At 38.8% G+C, this 15906-nt stretch overlaps 1 protein-coding gene across 1 annotated transcript; it reads right to left on the bottom strand.

Moving 5' to 3' along the window:
• Window positions 1–801: 801 nt before the first annotated feature.
• LOC146319083 (LIM domain kinase 1-like) lies at window positions 802–14260 on the bottom strand. Its single transcript, XM_084729686.1, has 15 exons — window positions 14040–14260; window positions 9292–9430; window positions 8009–8118; window positions 7688–7861; window positions 6704–6809; window positions 6103–6377; window positions 5835–6024; window positions 5649–5735; window positions 4943–5074; window positions 4794–4853; window positions 4622–4687; window positions 3914–4100; window positions 3743–3798; window positions 3475–3632; window positions 802–2597 (listed from the first exon to the last, which is right to left on the bottom strand). Exons 1-15 carry the CDS (start codon window positions 14081–14083, stop codon window positions 1997–1999), a joined length of 2385 nt encoding a protein of 794 aa, XP_084585812.1. The 5' UTR covers window positions 14084–14260; the 3' UTR covers window positions 802–1996.
• Window positions 14261–15906: the final 1646 nt, after the last annotated feature.

The raw sequence follows: 15906 nt of genomic DNA, 5'->3' as shown, positions 1-15906 counted from the left end.
AACGATTAAAACAAGTATTCAACAAAAGCCTCATATTTAGATACATTTTTACTAAATTCTGGTGAAAATATTAAGTATTTGCTAAATGAATTTACTGACCACATAAAGATGTGGTCAGTAAATTCATAATAATTCAGATGAAAACTCATGGATTCTTAGATGTAGAATCCATGAGTTTTCAGCTAGAACATTTTTTTTCCACTTTTGTTGTTTTGTATTGCACAGGAAAATATTTAGCGTTAAGCATTTTTTGTGGGTCTGTGATAATGAAAAATAACCTTAGAATATTCACATATAACAGCTAATAGAAATAAGCTTTTTGATTTAGGTTCCTTTAAAAACTGGACAAGGACATAAGAGAAATGCTACAATTTATCAGAGCCACCCCTCAAGCCAACAGGAGGCGAGTTTGATACCTGGTTGATACATAACATGAAATGATGTGATCTCTATCTATCCTGCTTGGCAGACTGGTTTGATGTTTTCCAGCCCAGTAATTGCTGAAAACCCACCCAAACCGACCAGAACCCCCCCCCCCCCCCCCCCCCATCAAACTATTATCTATATTAAACAATACAAATTCATTCATGAAAAGCAGCAACAGTATTTTGGATGAACGTTTTCAATATAAAATAATAATAAAACAACATTTCAAGTGTTCAGAAGTACCCTAGAACACATAACACTGCTAGTTTATACAAAGCATCTATAAAACTTTTTTTTCTCCCCTCTGCCTTAAAAATAAAGAAAATATAAAGGAACAAATAACAAAAATAATAGTTTTTTTTTTTTTTTTTATCTTGCTTGGTAAATCGCAAGCCATGACAGTGTTCCAACTCAATGTGTGCCCCCTCAAACAGACATGAAGAGGGTTCGTGTAATTAAGGATTTCAATTTATTGAATTATAGTCAACAAGCCCAAATCTTGTCCATCAGGTAAACCCATTTAGCTGGTGCAGTGCAATCCAAAACCACCAAGTTTACCGTGCAGTTGAGCAAGCTTGGTGCACAGCAGCATGCCAATGTTTAAAGGTAAACCAAATTTTGAAGATGGTTAAAAGGTGTTGCTGGGGGAGAGACACGCACAAACCCAGCACATAGCATATCTAAGTGCAGGAAACAGGAAAGCAGAAGGGTGGGACTTAAGAAGGTTCTGTTGGGTGAAAAAAAGGCCAATCTGGCAATACTGTCTATGTTACATCACTTCAGGATTAACAAATTGTTGGCCAGCTTCTGTGTAAATTAACAAAGAACTGCCTTAGAAAAGGAAGAAAAGGCATTTGATAATCAAGTAAAAGTACGTTTTACTGTTAAATAGTGCGTCATTTAATGTAACAGTTTACTGTTTAATGTTACAGTTGTAGTTTTTTATGTTCACAGCTCAGCAAGTTGTATGTGGTCTTAAAATTGTCAACAGAAAATACATAAGACATTCTGATAAATATAACTGACAAATGCAGTGTAGCTCAAAATATAAAGTGCCATGTGGTTCACAGCTTCTGGACGAAGTTGACAGTAGAGCCCAACCAGTAATTTTTTTTTGAGCTTATTACAGATATACTAATACCACAATACTAATACTGTAGTATAGAAATGCTAAAGATATGTTTGAGGTAATGCAGCAACAGTGTCACCATTACATAGTCTGTCCTCTTGAGACTACTGATGAATTTTGAGGAATTTAAGGAATCTGATAAGGAATGGGTATCAACCAAATCCAGTATTGTTTGGGCTCTAGTTTAATCCACATAATTACTGGTTCCCAGAGCAATAGGAGGCAAATGTAATGTGCAAGGCAGTTGTTATCAAGCGGCATATAAATCTTAACCATTTTTCATGCAGAATAACCCGTATCAGTCTGTATTGATTGGTTTTGTCCCTCTCTAGGTTTTCCATGCATTAGTCCTATATTCTTGCACTCCACTCCCAATGGTTTGAAAAGGCACAAATGTCTTCACTAAGTGTTTTATCCCTCAAAGCTTGGCTTTGTGTACAGTCAGAGAAAAGAGCTGTCTTCTGTACTTTTGTCCCACAATACTCTGCATATCCTTCTGGGCCTGTTGGACCGGCCCAGCAGCGAGTTGTTGACCTGCGGTGGTTGTGAGGACTCATGCTGGGTGTCCGTTTGTCCTGAGGGGTTACTGTGTTCATAAGTTTCAGACCCATTGCTTGAGTCTGTGCTTGTAGACCTGCAACAAGTCTGGTTCTTGGCTTGTGCGTGGTCGTTACATTCTCTGCTCAGGTGGTCACGCTCAGTCCTGGTGTCATGGTTGTCATTCGTGTGTTGCTGTCTGTTCACATGACCGTCGGGTGTGATGTTTTGGTCTTTTCCCTCAGTGGTGTGATTAGGCTCTGTGTTGTTATCTGCATTGTCTGAATATTGCTCAGGGTCGGGGCTCTGTCTTTGTGGCTGTGAACAACAGTGGGTTTGTTCATGAGAATCAGGGCTCTTGTCCAGGTTGTGTAAGTTGTTTTGGTGGTTGTGATTGTGCCAGAAGGCTTTGCGCAGCTGCTCTAACTCCGAGAGCAGAGGCAGACCAATGTCCAGGTGCATCAGCAGGTTCTCCAGCCACTCCTCCAGCTTTGAAAAGGAAGGACTGAAAGAGTGAAAGACAAAGAGTGAAAGACAAAGAGTTATAAGGAGAAGTTGTCAGGCTTTATATGCTCCATTACAGTAATGAATTGGCAAAATATTAAGTTGGTTTATTGCTGGGGCTGTACCCAACTCTCCTTACTTTGTCAGTCAAAACAGGATTTGTTTTCTCAGTTCAGTGCCACAATAAACTCCCATGTTGCCTATACGAGTCTCACGTTTTTGCCCAGGGTTTGATGTAAACATAAACACTGGCCTCATGATCGATGATCACAAAAGGTTACTCCGTGGCCACCAAATTGTCCATGTTGGAGCCCTCGTGTGGCCATCAAGTTTTAACTCCACACTGTGAGCCTTCGCCAACACGATGTTACAGTTCCAGAAACATCCCAATCCCTTCAAGCTTTTTTGTTCAGCGTTGTAGGACAATGGTGAACAGTACTCGTTGCCGGTTTGCTACCAATATGTCAGGGCTACAGAAGTATGGGTTTACTGAGCCTACCCAAGCTGCTAACACCATCTGCAGACTATGAAAAAATGAAACCGTAATGAAAATGTAGGAGTGAATGGAAGCAGGAGTTTAATACCAGTCAGGCTCTGATAAAAAAACCCAGTGAACTGTGGAGCAGAGAGCATCAGAGGAGCTCATGCTGCCCTGCCTTGCTGTCAACTGTCTTGCTGCCTTCCGTTTCTGTCACCCTTTTCACTTCCATCAGAGTTAGTTTTGTGGTTTGTTGTGATTTTGAGACTCGGCTTGTAAAATTTGCAGCCTGCATTGCTGTTGCTCCTGGATTGCTCTGTGTACAGTGATGCAGCAAAAAAACAAAAAAAAGGAAGAAAGAAAAAGTGCAGAGATTCGACTGAGAATTGTGCAGTCATACCGTTTGTCAGCATCCATGTCACAGCAGTGGACAGCCAGCGGCAGGAAGGTCAAGGGGCAGTGTGGAGGGTGGTGCTGCTGCAGGAAACCCTCTACATTTAGCCCAAAGTCATTTCCCCGAGGGAGGCAGTCAGGGTCAGCACTCACTCTACCTATTATCTTAAGGGAGTCAGAGATGGATACATACTCAGATTTAAAACTGATAAAATGTCTGATTGAGGTGCTTAATATTTTTTTGGAATATTTTTTTTATATGTAGATCTTCTTACCTCACATATCATGATACCAAAGGAGAAGATGTCCACCCGTTCATCATAGCTTTTCCCTGAAAAGTGCAGAGGAAAGATTGGAAAATGTAAACCACATCTTTACTGTACTGCACTGACCCATGCCGGAGATGATTTTAGAGATTGGTGATCTTCAAAATGTCACACACTCACCATGGATCATCTCAGGGGCCATCCAGTAGGGGTTTCCTACCACGGTGTACCGTTTTCTACGGTCAGGCCTGCGAAGCTCTGCCAGTGTCCCCTTCACGGGCCGTTCCAGAGAGGATGTTCTGCCCTGATTCCTCCCGTCTGTTACCAGCCTGGCTAGTCCAAAATCTGCCACCACCACAGACTGGTTCTAAACATGACCAGGAGAGAGAGACAAAAATTTTAATTAAAAAGCAGTTAATCTTGAGATTTTATGTTGATTATAAGTACTAAGTAAGAAGTAAGAAGTGCTAAGCTATGAGTAACATTTGTTTTTCAAAATACAGATCATATTTCCTATAAACCTGAAGGCTTCTTTGGCAGCCTTGAACTCAACTGGAAAAGGCTAACATTAAGTTAAAACTATGCAGTTAGAAGAGTTTGATGATTTGACTCAGGGCTGAACAATTAATCAAAATATTATTGAAATCACAATATGGCCAATTGAAGAACCGCAACTGCTTGATAGGAGAAAAATGTGTGACAGAAGAGAAACTTGGAACAAATCTCATTGTTTTACCACCTTTGAATTAGATCCAAAATGGAGCTGGCTATCAAAACCAACATATTGATGTAACACAGTGCAGGACTGTCATTTTTGTGCGTCATTTTTTATGTTTGTGTATCTTATAGTGAATATCTGGCATGTGTGTGATGGAACCACTTGTTTACCTCTCTGACCAGGCAGTTGTGTGAGTTAAGATCTCGGTGGATAACGTTCATGGAGTGTAGATAGGCCTTAGGAGAAGAGAGATTATATACTTTAGGAGAAGTTTGTGTAAGATAAATGAATGACTTTGGATATTAAATGTTTACTTTTATAATGCTGAATGGAAAGACTCACCATTCCAGCTGCAATGTCTTTGGCATAACCCACTCTTATATTCCAGGGAAAATCCTTGTCCTACAACAACAAGATTGTCCAACATATTGTGTCTGTGTAGTCTTGACAGTACTCATGGAGAAACAGCATAAAAACATGTTTTAACTTACCATTTTTGTGATGGTCTCTCTGAGAGTCCCTCCCTGGATGTACTCAGATACGAAGTTTATTCGTTTGTCTTTATAAAACAGTCCAATGAACTTTAAAACATTGGGATGGTCAAGACAGCGCATCACCTTCACCTGTACAAATTGAGAGGAAATGCATTTTTACAAATTGTTATTATAACACCAGGACAATACTTAATAGGCAATATTGTCACCTTGTAACCCTGTTGATGGTGTAAGATGGGTTTAAAACAGTGCTAGGGAATGTTCCTGATCAAATCCAGCTTTGGTACTGACTTAATGTATTAGGATTGCACAGTTCATCAGCCATCTTCAACAAAACGCAAGAAATTGCCTAGTTTAGAATGTAGACACAATGTACATATTTATGTCATTTACATTTAGCCATAAGGAACATAAAGCCTGGCTTTACAAAATTTTTACAGGCAATCATGTTTCTCTTCTCTTCTCTGCATCAAAAGATAATATGTCTGAGAGAGTCCCCATCCCTAATCATGCAGCCCTAGTGCCCATTGTCCTTGTCTTAAACCCCTTAGATTTAGTGTGTGTCATGGCTTTCGTATTCCTTTTGTAGTCTCCTAAATAAAATGACACCCAGCTGGATTGGTAAAGGTTAACTTGCTGAGATTAACTCTCTGCTACTTGCATCTTAAATCATGAGGCCTTTCCTTTTCAGATGACCACTTACCTCCTTTAAGAAAGTCTTCTGTGTCTCTTCATCAAACCTGATCAACTCTTTCATCACCATCACCTCCCCTGTCTCCTGATGTGTTACCTTGACAGCAACAGGTTAATCATAATTGTGATGATTAAAATCAGTGAACAGAGTCAGCCATAATAATTAAAAGTAATATAAGTGGAAGTACTGTGGTACCTTGACAGCCTGTCCAAAGAAGCCTTTTCCTAGCACTTCTCCGTGGATGAGGTCTGAAGGTCTGAAGATGCGATGGGTACGATCTCCAGAGTCCACACGTAGAGACTCTGAGCGAACCATGTCTCTCCTTTGAGATAGAACTGACAGTGCTCGAGGTGACAGAGGACACTTATCAATACTACAGCTGCGCCTGAGAAAGAAAAGAAAGATTTAGACAAAGAGAAAGAGGGCAGTACTGAATCAAAGCAAGCTGGGAGTCAGCACTTACATAATGTGTCTGGATCGCATTCCCATGGTTCCTTGTTGCTGAGGTGGCGAGAGGCTCAGTCTGATCGGTTCATCTGTCTCATCCCCTGGACTAGGCTCTTCCTCCAGACTTGGGAGTTTGTGTGTCAAAGCAAGTTTCTCGCGGACACAGGGGTCAGGACGGCTGATGTCGTCGTCTGGGGGGTTGTTTGAGCGAAGGAGGTTGTCAGGAGACTGCGGGTTGTGTTCGATGGTCAGCTGCAGTGGTCTGCTCGTGTCCTGGATCACACAGTTTATCTGGTGGAAAGCACAGGGTGTTGAACTTTGGTGTCACTGTTTTAGTTTCTCTGTCTTATTTGTTAAGTTCTGTTTTTGTGGATGCCAGGAAATGTCGAGGGCCCAAAATTAGCACCAGCAGCTAGCCAAGTGCTGGTAAAATATCTAAGTTGCTAGTAGATTTCTCACTCACCAGTCACCAGCCCCAAATAATAGTGATAATCATGGAATGGCTGGTGAAATTTGAATATCCCCTCGCTATTCGGCCTGTGGACAAAAAAACTAATTTTGCTCCCCATTTTTGTCTCATTTAGTGTTGCTGAATTTGTGGGTGGTTAGAAACTTACCTCCTCAGGGGAAATGTTGCAGACAGGAATGCCGTTGACTTCTAGGACTCTGTCACCAGTGTGTACAGAGGGAAGCAGGTCAGGACTGAGGACAGCTGAGTCAAACCTGAGGGACAATGATAATGAGTGAATAGCTGCAGGAAAAATGAAGTATGACAGAAGATGATTCAGGGTTGGTGGATCAGTTTTGAGGTTTAGTTGGAGTTTAGCATTAATTAAAGAGAACCTGTTATGCATATTTCCAGCTTTATATTTCTGGAACTTGATTATTTAGTCAGGGACATTGATTAGTCAGTTATCAATCAATTATTAAATGGCCAACTATTTTGATAATCGATTAATCAGTTCGAGGTTTTTAACAAAAAAAAAAGTCAAAATGTTGTGATTCCTGCTTCTTGTGTAATTTTTTTGTTTTCTTTATTTCTTAGGTTTTGCACACTTTGGGAAGCACATTTTTTAGACCAAACAACCATGAATAAATTAATCAAGAAAATAATAATTTGAATAATTTGCTATGAGAATAATCTTTAATCGAAGCCACAATTGGACGGAAAACCACAAAAAATATTCTCCATGAAATATTATACATATCAGAGCCCTGGTTGGAGTTGCTGTAAATAGATATAATAGATAACAATAGATAGACTGAGCTGGTGGATGGGTGTGTCCCTGTACTTTGTTGGCACACTGTGCTTTGAACAGGTGACCAGTAAAAAATTCTGTGATGAGTCACAGAAAGTACAAATAACTGTTGGAAACATTGCATTCAGTGTAGTCTTAAAGGGAGGGATTACTTTTACCTCATCATTTTTAACTGAAGCCACATTCAGTTTGAACATCATACCTGATTATTTGAAACTTAAGCTATGTTTATATGAACATCTGTCATTGTAACATGCTGTATATGACAGACAGTAGGGGAAAGCATAATCGGTCCTCTTGAAATACTAAATTAACACTCATGTCTTACGTTCGCAGACTCACCCCGTCACCGTGACTAGAGGGACGTTCTCTTGGCTGAGGTCAGTGGCCACAGTCAGGCCTCGCCGGCCGCCTGCACGGGGAGGGAAAGACACCAGTGCCACCGTGTGGGAACTCTTGGTGAGTGGAGAAGCTGACCTCACAGGTGATACTGCACCCTGACCGAAACAGTGACCACTGCAGAACGGACAAATCAAGACAATGGAGACTCATCAGAATCAGAAATCTGTTTGACAAAAAAATTCCAGTTGAAACATGTTGAATGTAGAATTTTTATGCTCAGAAATTTATTAGCTTCTTGCAAACAGTTAGCTTCAAACTTACCAGTAGAGTGTGGAGCGTTCGACAAGCGTGTAGGTGTCTCCATCTCCAATGAACATTTCACAGTTCATACAAGTGAAGCATTCAGGGTGGTACTTCTGCTCTCCAGCAACCTGTTTACACAGGGGAGGCAGTGTGGTGAAACACAATGCAGAGGCCAGAGGAATAATATTGTTCTTTACAAGATGGCATTTGGTTGGGTCAGACTTAAGGGGCCAATCCAGCTCTGAGTTACATTTTTCTGGGCACTCCTGCATCAAGGCCTTGTAGTTTCAGGATGTTTTCAGAGGATATCCTCTGGTTTGAGAGTTGAAAGAAAAGAGCATTTACAGGAAAGCTTTGAATGTTTGAATAGATGGTGGAGCACGCTGAGATTCTGTATTTCTTGTTGTGATATTTAGTCCTGCAGAGATTATTCCCAAACACATTTCATATTTGTATAGCTACTAATCAGTTTGAACAACTGGTGGCTCTGAATGATCAATAAAGCAGCTATTTTTAAATTAGCTCACACCAACTATCGATCAATTTGTTTCTGGCTGAGCTAAAAATGTTTTGGTGTGCGTGAGCAGTTAAACAGAAAAGAGGATTATCTTTGGCTTGAGATGTTGTGACTAATTATAATGAAATGTTAGTCAGCATTACAAAATAAGCAAAGGGGAAGAACTGGTCAGGATATGGGGCTTTCCTCTTTTGTAGTCTACGAGTGCATGTACAGTAAAGTTTGAAACCTGAAAAGACAAGACGTATTTGGTAAGAAACTTGTTTTGTGTTGGAGTGATAGTATAATTGAAATAACACACTGATTTTGTTTTACTGCTTTGTGGTACAAGGCTTTAACCCTCCTTTTTTGTTATCTAGGATTTTAATAAATAAAGTAAAATATCAGCGTGATTATTTCATGATAAGAATTCTTTCCTCAAAGGAGGTGAAGTATTCGTTCAGTTTGCTTGTTTGTGGGTTTGTTTGTCTTTGTTTTTTTTTACATTTAATAGACAAAACAATGAATCCATTAATTGTGAAAATAATCAGATAAATCAATAATGAAAATAATCATTAGTTCCAGCCCTGTCTAAGTCCAAATAGAGAAATTATATAACCGAAGTAAACCAACAGTGGTTGCACTTGCAAATTTGCATATAATAAAAGACTGGACTATTGGCCTCGGCAGAGATCTGTGTTCTCTTAGAGGCCTTGTTGTTGAATTATGATATTGACCGTATTGTACAGCCCTAAATTTAATAATTGGACTTTTTTTTTCTTATTTTCAGTGATTATCATGTTACCATAATGAGTCCTGTTGTGATGGTTTCCTTGCAGCCATGGCAGTGCTCTCCGTAACGGGCCCAGTAGTGCTTCTTACAGTAGAGCTGTCCGTCTCTTTCGTAGTACCAGTGAGACAGGATACAGCCACATTCACAACACCTAAGGGGACAAAAGGGATGACGAAACAGTCAGATGGCAGAAAGATTTAGGCTGTAAGATGATAGATACTTCAGAGATGTGCTCGAGCAGAGTAACGTGAGCTTAATCAGTGATGGAACACTTGAGACTTGCGAGGAAAGTCGACCTGCTGCATTGTCACATGCAGGATCAGGTAGAACACTTCCAGGTCAGTCGGACCATAAAACATCACACAGTAGTATTCTGTGACACTGATACCTAATTCCTATCCACTCTTGACATGTTTGACCCTGCATTAAACTTTGGTCACAACGTTGAGGCTGCCTGAGACATCAGGCTGCTGGTGTTTCTTTCTCCAGCACACGCCCAGAGGAAGTTATTATCGTCACTACAGGCATGATGCTGAACTGCTGAGGTAATCATGACTGAGAGCGCATTCAAACTCAAATTGCTTCTTACAAAAGGACTACTCACGTCGGGTCAAGGGTCAAAAGTCAAATGTTTTCACAGAAACGCTCTAACTTAATGTTTCCAGTGTGCACACCCACTCAAAGATTGCAAAAGAGCCAAACAAAGTGAAAACGTTACAACAGTTTCTGCTTAAAAAAACACTAGTTCCTTGTTAAATGCAGTGCAGCTTGTTCACTTTCAGTCCTTTCTGTGGCATCCTGGCTTGGACCGAAAGTGGAATAATGCCTATGTACAACAAAAACCTGCTTCCTTATCTCTCCGACACTACAATCGGAGTGGGAGGCAACTTCCTGGACAGAGTACAGCTCCATGTTTCCTCTGAGCTGTACAGTAAATGCCATGCTGTTTTCACAATAGGGGATGAAAAGGTTGTCATACTATTGAGAACGATGTAGTTTGGGAGGGAAAGACTCTTTCTTTTATGTAAGAGACACTTAAAAGCAGTATTTGAGGTCGCATGTTTAGTGCATTTTTCTTAACCGATAGTTGAAAATGTTACCAAAACAATTAATCATTAACTAATAAGATACAAAACGCACATCGTTTTCTCATTTTAGTGTTATTTAAACAATTTTAGCGGTACATTAGTTATGCAAAACATAAGTAATAACCATTTAAGTGGAATAATAAAACAAAAAGGCTCTGAAAATAAAACATTTGATTGATTTCTGGTGCCACCTTTGGATATTCCTACATAATGCTTTACTTATGTGTCACAATAATATTTTTGAATCTCTTCTCCTGGGGTTTTTTACAAGCAAATATTGATATTTGTAATCTTTAAAATCTGCTCTTGCTGCCAAACAAAATAACGTCAAATGCAGCAGAATTAAATGATAATATCACACTTTATTTTATTAAATGTTTTTCTTGATTACATTAGGAAGCAGGGGTAGGCAGTTTATTTTTGGCGTCATTGGGCAAAAGTTATATAATAAAGTTTAAGCATCATGTAATTCAGGTGGTCTGAGTAAAAAACTCGACTTCTGCTCCTCCTCTTGGCTCTGCTTTCAGGCTTTAGAAAATTTTGCCTGTAGCGGGAGACTTTGGCCAATCACAGGTTGATAAGATTGCTGATTGTTGAATTTCATTCCCAGAATATAACAGTCTGGGAATGAGACTAAACAATCAACAACTTAAAGTGGAAGGCCTCATAAGCATCATCCTACATTGAAGTTTTGGTACTGATCAGTCATTGCTGTGGTGCTGTGGGGGTTGTGTATTGTGTTTGCAAGAGATTTCTTCATTGTCACTAATGTGACAACTATGCCAAGTTGTTCCTCTCTTTCTCTTTGTTCCAAAGAAATTTTGCTACAGTTGGTGAAATACACCACTTCTTACGTGGTTTTTCACGGTAGAAAGAAAATCCAAATACTAACAAGAGCTGGAAATAGTCATTTTTTTGTAGTTGAGAGTATTAATATGGTCATATGATTATTAGGCTACATGATAGATTGTACTTTGGATTGGACTTTGTAAATCACAAGTAAGTCCTAAGTCCAGACTGACAAGAGTTTTGAGTCCTAACCAAGTCACCAAATGTAATGCCATTTTAACAACAGAGCCTCGACTTAGCGTTCTTTGTCTTACTTTAAATGGTGAACTAAGTTGGAAGTTGCTGCATCACGGTTTCTCCACACGTTTACATGCTGTGTGGTATGCTTGGTATAATTGTTTCTGACTGAAGCTCAATAATGTAACATAGTTCTTTATGGTTCTCTCCTGAAGCCTGATTGGATCCTGCTGAACTGGTTCTAACAAAGTGGATCTGGGGAAATATGTTTTGACTCACTGAGAATGAATAGTGTCATTAACATTAGTTGATTCAGGAAATTAAGGGATATTAATTGATTTGTGGCACACATTTTAAATGACATACTATTTAAACTTTGAGCTTAGTCTGCTGGGGCCCCATGGAAAGTACAGTTAGAGATATATGAGACCTGTCTTTCATTCATTACTGAGGAAATAATTAAGTAATAAAACCATCAAACAGCTGCAGGTTTATTTTTGACCTCCTGTCTTTGTTATTGTGCTGCCGGCAACGGATGTGGAACCTTCCAGCTCCACATCTGCAGTTCCATCTCAACATCTGGTCGCGGGAAAACCCTGGAATCAGCCCAGACATACATCCAGAGGATTTTATCCTTCCTTTCTTTGCTTCCTTACTGCTGTGCATCTCCTCACATTTCTCTATGATGTCTCCATCTGAAAGTATTTGTCCTATTCGGCTTGTGCTGTAAGAGTCAACCTCCTCTCTGCTCTAAGATGTGTTCCTGTATCACTCAAGCCCGGGGTTAGCAACCTTTACTATCAAATGAGACATTTTTGGCTGAGAAAGAAAAAAACAATATCTGTCTAAAGCCTCACACAGTTTTTCTAGATTTGACAACCAGAGCTAGTTTAGGGAGAATAAATACTAGCCACTGGAGAAATTTAAAGGAAAAAGCGCTGAGTCTGAGACACAGGTTATGACGCACATTTTAGTTGACAAATATTTACTTTATTTATGTGGTGTATGTGCTGCATTTTTTTTATAACTGGAGGATACTTGAAAATTAAAATGAAAAAACAACAACTCATTTAATTAATTTTTTTGTCAAAGTCAGATGGGCAAAAGAGCTGCAGGTTGCAGAGCCCAGTTATAAGCAGAGCTGTGGACACACCAGCACCTGCTGTACATAAAACAAACATGTTATGATGTCAGGACATTAAGTTCAAATGTTAAGAATCTGATGACGTATTCTCCTGCCACGGTTTCCTCTCTGTTCTGTCCGTGTCGCCCTGCTGGATTTCCTTTCAAAAACTTCTATATTGTGTCTGGAGTTACAGGGATCCTGCGTCAGTGGTGTTTAGTATGTAGTATAAGTGTGCACATTTGTAGTTTGCAGTATGTTTAGATATAGACCTGAGGAAGAGTAGTTATTGATGGGGATAAATGACTGAGGATTCAAAAAAAAGAAATGTATACTAAAAAGGTTATTGATTGTATTGTAGGCTGCTTGAATACCTGGCAATACAATAACTTTACCTGTTACTAGGGGTGTCACAATTTCAATATTGAATTGAAAGTCAATCAAAATGAGCTTTCAGTTTCAATATTTGGACTGCAGTGGCAGAATATGCGATTGGTTCAGTTTTGTTTTTGTTTTTTTTGAAGACAATACTTCAAAGAGGACACAGTTTAGCTAGCTAAAGAAGGATTTTAAAATGTAATTGACAGTTGTCCGAGCATAAAACCAATGATCTGTTGATCTTTACAAATGAAGTCTGTAGTCTAATAATGGCAAAGCTGTCAGTGCTAAAAAAAAATATATATATATATATATATATATATATATATATATATGTATATATATATATATGTATATATATATATATATATATATATATATATATATATATATATATATATATATATATATATATATATATGTATGTATATATATATATATGTATATATATATATATATATATATATATATATATATATATATATATATATATATGTATACATATGTATATATACACATATATATATATATACATATATCGAACTGTGACCTTAAAGTCAAAAGATGAATTAAATTGTGGATTTGGAGAATTTGGACTGTTATTGTTATATAGCGATGCAATGCTTAATTGAATAGTCGTCAACTATTAAATTAATCAACTATTTTGATAATTCATCAATCCGTTTGAATAAGACAAAAAAAGTCAAAATTCTCTCGCTTCTGCTAAATGTAAATATATTCTGTTCTTTTACTCCCACGTGACAGTAAACTGAACATATTTGGATTGTTGACAAAACAAGACATTTGACAACATCATCTTAGGGTTTAGGGAACAGTTATCAGCAGTTTTCACCATCTATTCAATTAAAGAGAACATAATCAACAGACTAATCACCGTTGAAAAATATCCTTATTTGCAGCCCTATTGTTATGGTTTCATAAACTACTCATACTCACACTATTTGATGAGAAAGTAGAAAAATTTTGGTTACTCGTATTTGTCGCAGCAGTTCTGTTTGAGGAAGTACTGCAGACGTTGAACTACAATTTCTCCCTCACTTTTGCTCACTCTCACATATTCTTTATTTCCTTCCTATCACTGAGACATGCACATTTCACCAGTTAAAAAAAATTGTAGCTCTTACCGTCCCTTCATTCCTCTTCGAAACCTCTGGTCCCGTCGTGACATTGTGCCGTCTCAGTTCACCGAAGTGTCATTCAGAAACAAACCACTCAGTGAAGAAACAAGCTTATTATGTGGATGTGTTCATGAGCGGATCCTTCACTTCTTCTGCTGTGACTGTTAGCAGGCGTTGTCTTTTTTCTATCTCTCTCTCTCTCTCTCTCCCTCCATGCGCTTAGAGGCTTCCTGTGCATATGAGTTTCCCCTCTAATGTGCAGAGTAGCTGTGTGAGAAAAAAACTGACCCACTGACACCAGCTGGCCAGTCTCCCTCTGCCGGCTGCGGAGAAACAGACCTATCCCAGTATAGAAGTTTTGCTGCACCGTCCCTCTCCTGTTACTTTCAGTATGTGGACCTCTGCAAGATACAGTTACACTCCTCTGCAGAGTCCACGCGGTGCTGGAGCTCACATGTCTAAAATATGAAGCTACATGAGCTAAGATGCGTGTGTTTCTTGTGGTGTGAGAGAAAGTTTTGCAGTGAGCTCTGTTCCCATCAGCACAGTCATAATCTCTTTATGAATGCCCCAATTACTGCACTGTCCTGACCCTGCAGTAAAGCCCTCTATTCATCACACACAACAAACAAAGAGGGAGATTTCAGTTCATTTAAAGCTCAAGAATGATGAACAGCTCAGATTTAGGAGAAGAAACCATTGATACCATTCAGAATGAACTTTGGATACACTCAGATTATCCATGTGAGTGCAGCTCAGCTGCTGTTAATTTTGCTTGAGGAGCAAAAGACACCAGAGCAATGAACAAAGTCAGAAGCACAGCGCTGTAGATTTCTTAAAGAGGCTATATGACATTTTTTGTTTCAAAGCAGGGTGCTAAAATTTTTGATTGTTCAAATTTTACTACCCTCTTGCATATTTTACCAGCTTTTGGCTGGTAACTGGTGCCAATTTTGTGCCCTGTTTCAAAGTACATTTCTATAATTAGTCCAGCCAGTTTATAGCTTCAGACTACACTTCATAGAGGTCGTGTCATGTCGTATCAGCAGATGCATTTTTTTCATTGCGCTGTGCAGGTCCTGCAGATTGAAAGATAGAAACAGGTGTGTGTTTATGTGTGTAGAGTGACTGTCGCTATCATTAAATTGACAAAGTGATAAAACTAAGTCATTTGTCTGATGTGACACCTAGTATTACGTGTGATTCTGCTTTGCCTTGTTATTTGTCCTTTATGGTTTAGTGTCCATCCTTGGTTGTTTTGTCTGTGTGGACTGTTAATGCATGAAGCGCAAACAATTTAAATGACAATAATAATGAAACTATAAAATGCTCGCCGCAAAAGGCTGCTATGGTCCATCTGCCCTTATTTAACAAATAACACAAAAACAATGTCAAATGCAGTGCAATTACTGCCATTTCTAGACTAGCAAGGCAGACCAAACTTAACTGTAAGAAACCTGTGAGATCTGGAGAAAGGGTACATAAAAAAATTTATTTAGTTTATTGCCCATAGTTTGTGCCCATTGGTTTTATGGGATGAACATGGTGTTAGCAGTGGTGTACTAAAATGTCTGTATTCGAGTACAAGTTCTGTGACATTCCTGAAATATTATTACTTTAGATCGACTCAATTTTTCTTAATCATCATCAATTAATTGTTGTCATCTCTGTATGGATATTAGTTCAAACTGGACTACTCACTAGAAAATTATGATTTTAAAAGTAGCAAAGTAGATTATGTAACTGAATGCATACTTAAGTAAAATTACAGACCTGATAAAATGCCAAAAAATACTTGTTAATACTGCATATTTGTGCACAGTATAATATGTTGTAGAACAGGTGTGTCGAACATTGTCAACCTTCTGAACAA

Source organism: Lutjanus erythropterus, chromosome 11, assembly GCF_056507025.1.
Source record: "Lutjanus erythropterus isolate fLutEry1 chromosome 11, fLutEry1.hap2, whole genome shotgun sequence".
NCBI classification, from domain to species: Eukaryota; Metazoa; Chordata; class Actinopteri; order Lutjaniformes; family Lutjanidae; genus Lutjanus; species Lutjanus erythropterus.
The sequence above is the reverse complement of the archived record's forward strand: the minus strand, read 5'-3'. Positions and strand labels throughout refer to the sequence as shown.

Excerpts from the sequence above, each read along its gene's own strand:
- LOC146319083 (XM_084729686.1), bottom strand. The coding sequence starts at position 14,083 with ATGTCACGACGGGACCAGAGGTTTCGAAGAGGAATGAAGGGACG. Across the intron at positions 4,688-4,793 it reads AAGACATTGCAGCTGGAATG|GCCTATCTACACTCCATGAA; the intron begins GTGAGTCTTTCC and ends TCTTCTCCTAAG. Across the intron at positions 4,101-4,621 it reads ACAACTGCCTGGTCAGAGAG|AACCAGTCTGTGGTGGTGGC; the intron begins GTAAACAAGTGG and ends GGTCATGTTTAG.